Here is a 13,473-nt window from a genome sequence, read left to right as displayed (position 1 = left end):
GAGATCAGTGTTCTTCCCTTTTCTTCAGTTTGTTTGTATTTTTGTTAAGAAACATTATAATAAAACATGTTCATTATGGTAAAGGAAATAATAATTTGATCTAAGTTAGAGTTTGTTCTTCCCAATTTGTAAAAAATCCTCATGTGATAGAAAAAAAAAGAATATTATGTTTGAAAGCTGCATAGCTGAATTATTGAAAATCCATTATTAAAAACCAAAACAACTTTCGTGAAGTTTAAATTTGGAGGCCTGTGTTACTGTGAAATTTACTGCCCAACAAAGTTGTGCTTTATATCAGAGCTTGAAAACTGCAGTAGCTAGTTGGAAAAATGCTAATGGGTTGGTCCTAAAGAGTAGCCAATGACCAACGAAGGGCATTGGCATTTATTTCCTAGTTGATAATCCAGACATAATAGAATTATTCAGACTGGTTGTAAACTGGTCAAAATTAATAAAACACGTTAAAGCTGCAAGCACAACACGTATAAAAAAAACATGTGAAACAATGAATAGATAAGCCTTTTCTAATAACTTAATACACATCTTTTAAAATTTTACCTTATATTAAGAAATGTAATTATTGCCACAAACACAAATTTGATAATATATTAAAATATCAAATATGCAATGCTTCCTGGAAATTTAAATCAGATGACTAGTTATATCCACTTAGGGCACACAACTCGAACATCTTAATTATTTTCCTTTTTTTTGTCAGTGGGGCACTGTTGCAAGTAAATGGCAAAATATTTCTTTTGCCAAGAAAATTAGTTTCAAGGTCTGTTTATATGCCACACGAAGTGGATGATGGCTGATTTTGGCTTTTGATTATATGCAAACTTTAAAAACTTTCATTTTAAGTGGTTATAGTTGTAGAAATAACGATACGAGTACCAAATCTAGCTGCAAAGCCTCAAACATAAACCACAGTAGTTTATAGAATCACCAAAATCTAATTTCTAGCTGGCCACAAGTTTTTATTTTATCCATTAATTACTAATAACAGTATGTTTTGACCAAACTGATATTATCTTGGAGGCAAGTCAAGAGCCCAGATGTGTGGATAGCACACCACATTCAGTCCATTACAGGACTCCCCCCAAAAAACAACAACAGCCAAGACATACAGTAAAAACTATATGCTAATTAGTGACTTAAAACATCAATAGACTTGCATAACTATATAGACAACTACTCAGAATAACAATTGGTATCTCACCACAACAATTTTAAGAATTATATATCTAATATTATATATCACATGCAACAATAAAACAGAAAAATACATATATTAAAAACATTTTTTCAGGAAGACTGACTAAACAATAATGAATGTAACTCATGAAGAAAAAAAAAAGGCTACTTACTTTGCAACTTTCATGAAATTTTTCCACTCCTGTAGGTCCCTTGGTTGTTTGTTTTGCTGAGGCTGAATGTATCCATTACCCTACAAACAGTGTGTGTAAAAAGAGTGCATTAGCTGTTACACTCTTACCATGTTTTTCATTATATTTTTCAAGAACTAAATACTATTATACTGCAATAAATTTTGATATAACTAACGCATTTTTGCCAAACATTTGCAATTTAGTAAGGGTCTAGAGTTAGTACTTGAATTTCATGAAATCTTACAAAAAATATCTCAATACTGCTTACTGATTAACCCTCTCACAAGTGCTTGAAAATTTGAAAGCAGCTTTTTAAATTTCTTATATTAACATATAAGTATGCCCCCAGTCTCATAATTTGGAAATCTGTGCTGAAATTTATAATATCAGGAGTGGTTATTTATTAATTTTATAATTTATTAGTATTAATTAGTGTAATATTATGAATAGTTTTTCTATTGCATTTAATAAATGTTCAATATTAAAATGTTCTAATTACTAAGAATATTAGGACTCATTAAACTCATTTTAAGTACTTAAAATGGTTCACTAATAGCAAACTGTTCCAAACAAACAAAAGTACTTTTTTGGGTAAGAAATGAAAAGTTTAACATCTCAAAAAGAAAAAAAAATTAGATTCATCCATAAAATGACATGTCTAATAAATAGAAAGGTGAGTATAATGGTTCACAATGATTTCTTTGGTTTTCTTGTGACAACATTTATATTAGACCAGGAATCTGGAGACGAGGGAGTTTTCTGGAATGAGACCCATCAAAAGTCTTCACTAATGCACAACACTGTTTTTCAAAGCATCACACCAAAGTGTAGAACCCATCTGCTTCACTAAAACAGGTTCATCAAGTCTGAAATCTAACTGCAAGTGATGCCAAAAAAAAGGGTGAATCCCTGATAACTGAAAAGGTCAAAGTCCTCTTGAAATATATAGCTACAAGAATAAGGGTGTCTTCTGAGAAATTAGAAATCCACAGATTGGGTCACAACAAAGTTAGAGCAGTTATAAAAAGCTGAAGAGAACTGCTAAAACAACTGTAAAACATCTAACTTTCAATGATAAGAGACAACTAAATGTACACTTGTAGGATTTCATGAGGCTTAGCTTTCAATAATAAATCATCATCTACACAAACCTTTAAAATATTCTATTCAAAATATAGTTTTTGAGTCAACAAATTTTCAGCTATTTATGCTATTTGCTAATGTGTAAAATATAAGTTTTTAATAGGCTTGTAGATATCACATAAACATATTTCAATATCTTACCACTCTGCCTTGCATTAATTTGACAGTGGAAATAAATTCTGCTGTTCTATCCCTACTTGTCATTTCCAGTTCTTGTGGCTTGATACTATTAAAATAGAAACAGTCTGATAGGTTCTAAGTCAGCTACGTGGGTTGTGGTAGAAATAACTGCAGGAGACACACTCGATTCTGGGCCCCTTTTTTTCTGACTGTAATCCAGTTCATCTACATCTTGTAATCATCAGGTGTAAAAGCCAAGAACATTTCAGAAGGCCTACTTGTTAAGAAGAATTTATAAAAAAAAAGGTGTATAATTTAATAATGTAATATTAAAAAAAACGATCAGAAATTTCTTATTCAACAAAGCGTAAAACTACTAACTCCCCACTGAATTAACCATACACTTCAAGAAATGTCTGATATTAGAAGTCAAGTAATCAATTTTTTAAAATGTAATTAAAACCTTTTGACAGTTAGGTCTCAACTACTCAGAAGTGTCTTTAGCATTATATATATTATACTATATATACCAAAGGTTAAGCTTAAAATGTTCTCAGCTTTGAAATGAATTTTAATTAGTTGTGTCTATTACATATATAACACAAATGGATGCAGTACTTTACTTCAAAATAAAGCATACACTTGACCTTTAACTGGTGCTAGTTTTAGAACCCTACCACCGACCATCTAACTTTTTAATACAAAGAGTTAGACTTTAAACATTGAAACGGGAAACGAAAAATACTTAAAATGGCCAATTCCAACTAATCATGACAATACTCTTCAAATGAGGTAAATGTAATAAGCCAATTAGACATTTCTAACTTAAATCCCCCTATCAGCCACCTACTCATTGAAAATCCAAGGGGTTATGATGCATTTCCAGGTGATTGAATGAAATATGATAAAATTTAATGGATTTAAGGACAAAAAGTAATCTTTTTCACAGTTTTAATAACTTTATGATTTCTATAATATTGGAGACTTCAGTTTACTTATGTAGCACAATTTATCACGACTGAAGAAAATAACCTTGGAGTATTAGAAGATAAGTCACTCAAGTTATTGTTTTGTTGCTAAAAAAGAAATTATTATTTTATACAAATCACAGTCAGGCCTCACTTCAAAACTGTATACAGTCTTGATCTCCTTTCCTAAGAAAGGAAGTTGGAAAGGGCTTACAGGAGGGCTACAAGGATGATTCTAGGGAAGGAAGGGTTATCTTACACATATATGTTCAGATTTTTTAAATTATCTTTTCTTGAGAAAAGAAGGGTAAAAGCAATATTATTGAAGTTTACAAGATTCATCTTTATTTTCAACAGGATAAAGTCCTGCTTTTATTTTGCTATATTCTGAAGATAATATGAAAATTATCAGCAAACACAAAATTCTGAGTATAGTAACAAAATTATCTACATTATTGAAATAAAACACCCTTATTTCTTCAGATCCAAAGTACTCTTAAAATTAAATTTGACCTTAAACTATTTCAAGTTTTACTAAGTAGATAGAACTATTATTTACCCATTACCTATGGGACACGGTGATCTACACAAGACATGTTTTAAAAAGTAACATTTTTATATAAATATTACTCTAACTTTTAGAAATACATCAATCTATATATATATATATATATAACAGTGCCACATGTCTGTCAGTCATGTTGTTGTTTTTTAAGCAGTTAATCATAGAAGAAAAATTACATTAAAATGCTTATTTTCAAGAGTACATCACAAAAAATTATTCATTTTTTGCAATTCCTAAAGTTTCATATTGATATCAACATCAATCCATTAATCTTTGTATGTGTTAAATGGTCATTCTGAGAAAACTTATTAAAAACAAGTTTTTTTTGTTTGAGGGATTTCACAAAAACAACAACAAAAAAAACTTTCTCAATCTACTGAATGAAAGAAATACTTCGGAGATAGGCAGATGAACAGAAAGAATATGGATAAAGAGATGGACATGTCTGAGAATATATTTGTTGTTTGGTTTATATATATATTTTTATTATTTTTTTCTCCACATTGGTAATGTATACATTCATGACTTTATTGTAATTGAATATCTCCCCTTCTTATAGAAATGACAACTGTCAAAAGCACTCACTTCAGCAGCAGTCTTTCCTTGCACTCTGTAAAATGACAAGGAATGGTGACATCCAATGGAAAAAATCCCTACGGCTACTATGCAAACCTGAGCACTCTATTGTGTTAGATGCACCCAGTGCCTCAAAACCCAAACATTTTTGTCAATAATTCATTGCAGTCAGTCTCCTCTTCTTAAAAGCAAATGCAATACAATTTTCTTTATTGAAATAACACATGAAATGACAAAATACAGTTGTAAAAAACCCACTAGATAATCATATTGCATATACATTATTATGCAAGGAACTAGATTGACTGCATATTTTATATTTATGCATCACTGCTTTTAGGAAAATTACAATTGAATTGTTTCAACAGACATCTGCTAGTATTAACATGATTTGAAAATATGAACTCACCTTTTTACTCAATTGAATGTATTTGTTAAATATCACAATATGAATATCAACTGATTACTCAACATATGACCCCACAAAGCCACCATATTGTTTTCCCATACAAGTAACTGATTCCAGTAAAAAGTTATTCCAAAAAAAAAAACATAAGTAAACTAACTACCACTAATTGCATCCAAGATCCTGGAAAACAGATTATGAATAATGTCAAAAATAACAACCAGCTCTTCTACCAGGCCAATGATTAAACAAAAATCAAATAATAAATATTTTTTACATAGGTTATACACCTTTACATAAGAATACACTTTACTAGGCAAGTGTTCTCAACAAGAAATGTAGATATCTAGTTGACAAAGAGTGATTTTCTACCATTATGGATCTATATTAAATGTGTGACCTAAATTAAAATAACCCAAATCCATTACCTTAACTCAGTCAAATGCCAATTTCCAAGTATTTGTCTAATTTACCATCCAATCTAAGTTGTTCTGTATTACCTAAACATCCTCGATACAGCTAGAGATACTAAAGAGGATAACCATTTCTGAACTTGTAGAGGTTACTGATATCCCTTGTTTTTTTTTATTCTCACAGTGGAAATACTTAATCTAAAAATTGCACGAAGCCTACTACACTTTTTATCTAGTTTTGGCTTCAAAAACTTCATATCAATTGATTTAGTTTTTATGAGAAATGTCAGAATTTCTATATTTTTTTCTGAGACAATGTTTTTAAAAAAAATTTAAACTACTTTCTTTTCATTTTCAAATTTCAATTGTTTTTATATTGATCAGGAACTTCCATTTTACATATCAGTTTCAACTTTATTGATATTGATTAACAAGTTTATTTTCATACTCCATTTTGTTGACTACAGTAGCATTGCAGAAACAAAGATTTATTAGTGACTTAGGACCTGACCTTTCAAAATTGTGTCATATTATACTATATAAAATGTAAGACCTAATTGAGCAATGATCACTTTCTACCAGATGTTGCCAAACCTCAACCCTATTGACAATTTCTCTATTAGCAGTTAACAATAAATCAAAAATATCATTGTTTCCAGTAAGTTACCCGACCAATCCTATAGTTTCTAAAAAACTTTCTTTATGGTTTGACTCTTAACATTTCATGAGTAGTTAATGATAAATATATAATTGCATCTTTTTTGGTTGACTACCCGAAAATTAGGTATTCAAAATCATCTCGATACCTTCAAAAGACTTCTCTTTGTTCACAATATACAATCCCAATTCCCACCCAATGTAACTAAAGTATAAATCTCCTACAATCATTGCATCATTGTTCCAAGTAGTAACATCCCTGATCTCATTATAAGATCTCTCAAACATAACACAATCCTGGCACCCAGTGCTCCATATGAACTCCACCCCATTTATCTCTGAACTACTTCTAAGAAAACTGAAGGTAATGTTATTCTTGATTCTCTATTATTAGTATTATCAACCTAGCTACACAATATTTGTAAATTTAACTATCATTAAGCTATTGCATGATTTACCTATTAAAATACATGCAAGTTTAACACTAAAATACACCATTTATTATAACTGATATTATTAACCCTATGTATATGGGTGGGGATCAAAGTGTGCATGCAGTGACATTCAATATGTATTATGCATTTTAATGTCAGTAGTTAAAAGTGTTACGTTACCCTACATTGCTGACTTTGCAACAGTTCATGCTAGAGTAGAGTAAACAACAGGTACAATGTACAGTATAATAAATAAAACTGTAGATATGCATTCAGAAGGTTGTAGAGGTTAGGAAAATGTAACTTGTAAACTTTATGATGGACAAAAATATTTTTATTCTTATTTAACATCACCTTGTATTCCGATTTGTCAGTCTGATTCAGAGTGACTTCCACATTTCAAAGACATACCTTTAGTAACACATCTAATTTTTTGTACATCAGACTCATACATTTGACTAAAAGCTTGTCATGTTTTGTTTTCTTTGTTTTTTGAAGTTAAGCACAAAGCTACACAATGGGTAATCTGTGCTCTGCCCACCACAGGTTTCAAAACCCAGTTTTTAGCATTGTAAGTCCACAGACATACTGCTGTGCCACTGGAGGACAGCTTGTCACGTTTCGTGAAGATACATATTCAACTAATTACTAGAACCACAACTATAGATGTTTATGTCTACTTACACTTAACTAATTTCTTACTCTAATTAATTTACTAGTGACAAAACAGCTACAAATAACAGCAGGAACAATAATTATAAGTTTTGATTTAAATAAATTATATTCAACTAACACTTTTTAATTTCTTATTTCCATCTTAAAACTTCAGTATCCAAAATATTATGAATACTTATAACCAGCTATCTGAAAACAAACAATACATTTACTGTAAGCCTAAGAATCTCTGAACACTACGAAGCCTAATGTAACAACCTTAGGACAATAGAAATAATTAAGTCTTTTGACTTGTAATTATTAAAAATAAGACTTCTGATTTCTTTGTGCTCCGTACTTCAAGGACATTGAAATTTGAATTTTTTGAAAGGGTTCAGAGAATGGCTACTATGATGATAGCTGGGATAGAAAGGTTGTCATACAAGGACAGATTAAAATCTCTGAAATTGTTTTCTCATGAAAAAAGAAGAGGATATGATTGAGGTGTTCAATAAGATCGTTAATGGAATTGATACATCATCTTTTTTCATATTTATTTCGGAGAATGGTGAGACTATGGGAAAGAAATATAAATTTTAGCAGGAAGGGATTCATCTTCAGATAAGACAGTTTTATTTTTTAACAAGATGGTTGGATTTTCGATTGGTTGCTATCAGATGTGGTGGATGCAGTAAATTTATAAAAATGTAAGGAAAGGTTTGACAAATATTTGATTGATTAGGACTGACTTTGAGTGTTTTATTCTTATTCTCAAGTTTAGTTTAATGGATGGGATGACCAAGATGAATCAACAGGCCCACTGTTGTCCTTAAATTATATATATACATAATGAAAACAATAGGATCAAGTAGAGATTTGAAAAAGGCAGGCTAGACTCCAGTTAGGATAGTTATTTTCTTAACAGGGTGATTGGCTTATGAAATGTGTTTCAATCAGCAATAGTGCAGGCCAGCACTTTACAAGTTTAAAAGGGGGAATTGAAAAGTATATGAAAAATAAAGAATGAGATTAAGTTCTTATCTGCTATGTACAGTGGTACCTGTTGAAACTTTGTAATTACAGAACTGAGGAAAACAACGAAAGATAATGTATGTTTCACAAATATTTCACTTATTACAAACAAGGGTTTGACATTAAAGGCATCATCATGGCTTCTCCTTTACTGGTGAAACCACAGTTGTAATAAAAGAAATATTTATGAAATACACAATTGTCTATGTTGTTTCCCTCAATTCTTACATTTTTTCCAAGATGACTGTGTATAAAGCATCGAAGGACTGGCTAAACAGTCCTTTGTTGTCTGTATGTTATGTATCAATCAACATATTTAAAAGAGAATATTTAATACCAAACTACAAGTTACATTCTCCAAAAGCCTCAGAAAAATTATCTTATGGTAAATTTGACATGATTCATTAAACTCATGAAATGCTATTACAAGTAAACATATCATACTAAAGCTATTGGGCTAACTGTTAGGCTAAAGCAAGTTGGCAAGCTTTCGTGCATAGTAGATAAAGACATCAGTTTCACAATACCAGGGTTAGACATTCAAATCTAACCCATAATAAAGGTTGTTGTTTTTATTATGAGCTATCTTTTCTTTTTGATGTTTTTCTCTTATGAGATGAAATGTGTTTTTTCACTTTCTTTTATATGAGAAACAGTGTAGAAATATTAATTGTTGTCTACCTTTGCCTGATTGCACAAAGAACTATAATTAGAAAAGATAAGCATACTAGATATTTTATGCATTTCCTATGTCATCTAGGTTAGGTTTGATCAGATTATGTTAGCTTAGGTTATGATAGGCAAGTTTTTTTTTACTTTAGATTAGGTTAGGTTAATATGTAGATCATCCAGTTACAAGTAAAAATATATAATTTTCTAAAATGGTCATGTATGTTGTTAAAACTGTTAATCACTTTCATAGTCATCCTGTAGTTATGTTTATTTTCAAGACCATATACACTACAGCTATGCACCTATTGGTTGAATCAAAAGACTACACAAACATGTAACTTTTCTTAAAATATACTGTGAAAAGTGATGTGTATGTTACCATGTACTTCAATCAGATAACTTTAAATCAGTAATACCTAGAATTCCAAAATGGTCATGAATATGGGCAAAAGATTAGATTCCCTAAACAATGATCACATAGTTGTTTTCATCTGATAATAAGTTATATACACAACAGTCATGTAAATAGCCTCAGCCTCTAAAGTTTACAACCTTTTGTTCAAGGACTAGGTACATTACAACTAACATAAAATTCATATCCACTGTCTCTCACGTTTATATTAATCATCTTAACTTGAGAAGTTGAATACATTGATTAATGATTAACGCCAAGTGTGAAAATAGGACACAAAAAAAACCTGGAACTTGGAAGTTGAGATAAAAAAACAAGTGTTCAATGCATAATGTTTAAATATATATACTATAACTTAATTACTAAGTTAGTATAAATTAAGTGTAATAATTGTTTACACAAAAAGTTATTTTTTAAATTTTAACTGTTATACTTTTCCTTAAAAAATTAGCTTTTATTCTTTCAGATGCTTTTATAAACATCTAGGTTTAAAATCACTACTAATTTAGTACTAATAACACCGGTATTATTAGTAGTATTACTAGATATTTGCACACAGCACGTTACTAGTTTTACTTCTAGTACTAGACCTACATGCTCAATGACCCAGATAAGCAATGAATACTGGTGGCTTACTCGTCTTAGTCTTACTAATACTGTGAAGTGTAATACTAATACCACACAGTAACAAAGTACTACAATACAAATTAAATCTGCGATACATATAATAAAATTGATATATATATCCAAAAAATATTCCAGTTTAGTTATTTTTATTCTATACTTACAAAGTATTAAAAAATATTAGACATTATTTAATAAACTAAAAAAACTTACATTTGTTGCTATTAAAGTTGAATGTTTTAATTCACAGTAGCCTAAGTTTAAAACCTCTACAACACACAGTAATCACTGTTGCCAACTCCACAAAGCAGGAAGTCGTCAAAGAAACCTTCATTAGTCGCTAGGTGCCGTTGTTCACATATTTTAATAGCTTCAAAAGTGTCATTAGACAAATTTCTAAATAATTCGATAGAGAATAAATAATTTCTATACAATTCTATACGTATATACATGATGGGTAATTTTCTTTACGAAAGAGTTCACCGATTTATATAGTCACAAATCGCTCTCAAGCAGCTCAATAGCGTTAATAAAATACATTTTCAGTGTTTAGTGGTAATTCTATAATGAATTATTTCAATAGTGTCTCCTCATTTCTGAATATCATATTGGCAGTGAAAGTCGCTAGTCGCTTTGACATACTTTTATCGCTAGGATAACCAAAAAGTCGCTAAGTATAGAGATAAAATCGCTAAGTTAGCAACAGTGCTTGTGAAGTTATAAAGTTAAATCAGTTTTACTTCAAAAAGGAACTCAAAATAATATATTTTACTATTTATCTATATATTATGCAATCAATCATTTATAGATACATAATAAATTTGTTAGGAACTCTGTTTCATTCATATTCATATAGAAAAATGTGAGAAACTTATCGGCTTAAAAGTTAATCATATATAATAAATTATCATTTACACCACATTTTGTTTGTTTCCTACTACATTATTAGTATTATATACTGATAAAACAAGTAGATTTTCATAGTGCTGGGGCTGTATTCACACTAACTTTGGTATATTATCACTTATGAGTGTATTATCACATAAATGCTTGTAAATCCGTACCACACTTTAACTAATTAGACGAATCATTGCATGATAATTGTATGTAAACTTAATGATTTATAATGTGGCAGTTCATTTTCATTAAAAAGATCGAACATTCTGATTATTAACATGCTCATAAACTACGATTTTCGTCAATTAAAGAATGAGGTAATCAGTTTGTATGTATATTTTGTTTATGACAAAAGTTCTAAGGCTGTCTGCCGTCGTCTCTAATCTTGAACGGTTGACCAGAGGGATGGCAACCGGCCGGCAGAACCCATGCCAGCTCTTGGACTACTCTTTTACCAACTGTCACATTGTAACGTTCTCACGGCAAGCATATTTAGAACTGGGTTTCGATCAGGCAACCGCAGAGTTGAGAACTCTAACAACCAAGCCAAGACCAACAGAAAAGTGTCTAGAACTGGCAATGCAGCAGGCTTCGGTTTGCTGGTGTTTCGATTTTTGTGCAGTGCTACAAAAAGCTAATTTTGAACATGAAGACTAGAGGAAAGGCAGTTAGTGTACAGCACCTACTGACAACTCTTGGGCTATTATCATATGACCAATTAGTGGGATTTAACCACTACACTATTAATGCACCAACAACCCCAAAATGTGAAGTGCTTTTTTGGGGCAAATGGATGCGAACCATGAAATTCCGACTGATAATCTGGGCCATGGTAACTTCTGGGCCACACTTTGCGCAACAGGTTTCGGAAATGTTATACAGAGAGTAAAATGAACGTTGACAACAAAGAAAAAACAAGCAAATACATGTGTAAAAATAGAACAAAAATCTGTATTCATACAATACAATGTATTACCGGGACTTCTCCTGCTCTGGGGTTGGAGAAAATTACTTCTACGTGAGTCGAAGACAGGAATCAGAAAAACACAATATTTCAGTTTCCATTATGCATGTACAATAGAGATAAAACCCAAGTATGAGCCCTATTGAATAATCATTGTGGTATGTAATTTTTACCTCAGTAAGTTATAGGATTAATGCAAGCTCATGACCCTTCTACTTGAGCTTTACAGAAATTTCATTAATTACGTGCAGAACACCTGCACAAACATTTTTCCTAAAAAAAAAAAAGAAGTACTCCTTACTAGTTATGAAAGGGCAAAATTAACGGTTCTTTCGATTACGACAACAATATATAAAGACCCTTATAAATATAAATATGTTTAATTAAACTGTCGTGTCCTGTTAAGTTACAGAAAAGTAGATGGTTAAAGTCGACTATTTTAACACAAAGAACAAACTGAGTAACGTTTCCCTAATATGTAAGTTGACTGTGTTACTCAAAGATACTACATTAAATCAACAGTGTCTTTGGAGTTACTTACCAGACAACAAAGATTTAAATTTAGGAAAAACTTGATTTAACTTATTGTGTAGGTTAGAACCGATGATATTTCTTCTTTAAAACTTGTCAGGAAGAATGTACAAGCAGTTTGACAGTAAATACAAACGTTTCATCACAGTAAACAACATTTGTTTCTCAAAAATTTTCAATATGTTTATGTGAGATGCATCTATAATCACAGGGGTGTATGAAACGTACTGCTTTCATTATCTACACTTATTGATAATATGTATATTCAGCCGTTTCCAAGCTTAAATCATTAAATTAAATTCGCTTTGCATTAATTGTTGGAATGAAAGATTTCCTCTTTCTCTGCAGATCACCATTCAAAAGAAACTGAGTTTGAAATTTATCGCCCTAATTTTGTCGTTGCTGAAAGAACTGTAAATTTTACTCATTCCACAAATAGTATAGAACACAGTTTTAATTGCGTATATTAAGATTTTCTTTTGCAAATTTTTATTCTGATGTTCTGCTTGTAAAGCGGATGTACGAGGGTCGTAAACGTATACCAATCTTATAGCTTAGTTAAAAGTTGCGTATTACAATGCCCACTCCATAGAAACTAGTACTTGTTTGCTCCTGTTTCTGTACACCTCCCTTGAAATAGATTTATGGTTATTTCAAAGGGTTGTTTGAAGATTTATATAAGTTAAAATGAGTTTTGAAGTTTCTCCCTCTTGTGTGTGTTTTTTAATGTTCTTTCATATTGGTAATTTAAGAATTGTAGAAGATTACAATAGGATTTCGGTATGACATAAAAGTGAGATATCTACATAATTCTAAGGCTCTTTCTTCATCTCATCCTTGTCCTGAGAGATTGTAACTCTATCCATCCCAATAGCTGATTTCAGTTTTTTAACAGAAGAAGATGCCTGCCAATTACGACTCACACTATTGTGAATAAATATATTGCTCTATTTGTTCACTTATGTTATTCGTTTTCCTATCTGTATTCTAAACTATTCTTAGCATAAATTTTCGAAA

General features: G+C 30.7%; 1 protein-coding gene across 2 annotated transcripts in view; it reads right to left on the bottom strand.

The window, feature by feature from the left end:
• The window catches only part of LOC106472535 (syntaxin-5-like), a 24,342-nt gene extending 13,979 nt beyond the window's left edge, over nt 1-10,363 (bottom strand). Inside the window, exons 1-3 of one of the 2 annotated variants that reach the window (XM_013933190.2) lie at nt 10,278-10,363; nt 2,673-2,928; nt 1,368-1,447 (exon numbers count right to left, since the gene is read on the bottom strand). In XM_013933190.2, coding sequence (XP_013788644.1) covers nt 1,368-1,447; nt 2,673-2,735 — 143 coding nt within the window. In that variant the 5' untranslated portion in view covers nt 2,736-2,928; nt 10,278-10,363. The remainder of the gene's footprint in view (nt 1-1,367; nt 1,448-2,672; nt 2,929-10,277) is intronic. The other variant, XM_013933188.2, reaches the window with a different exon arrangement.
• Nucleotides 10,364-13,473: the final 3,110 nt, after the last annotated feature.

Source organism: Limulus polyphemus, unplaced genomic scaffold (genome assembly GCF_000517525.1).
Source record: "Limulus polyphemus unplaced genomic scaffold, Limulus_polyphemus-2.1.2 Scaffold5410, whole genome shotgun sequence".
In the NCBI taxonomy this organism is placed as follows: domain Eukaryota; kingdom Metazoa; phylum Arthropoda; class Merostomata; order Xiphosura; family Limulidae; genus Limulus; species Limulus polyphemus.
Note: the sequence above shows the minus strand (reverse complement) of the source record. Positions and strands in the feature narration are given on the sequence as shown.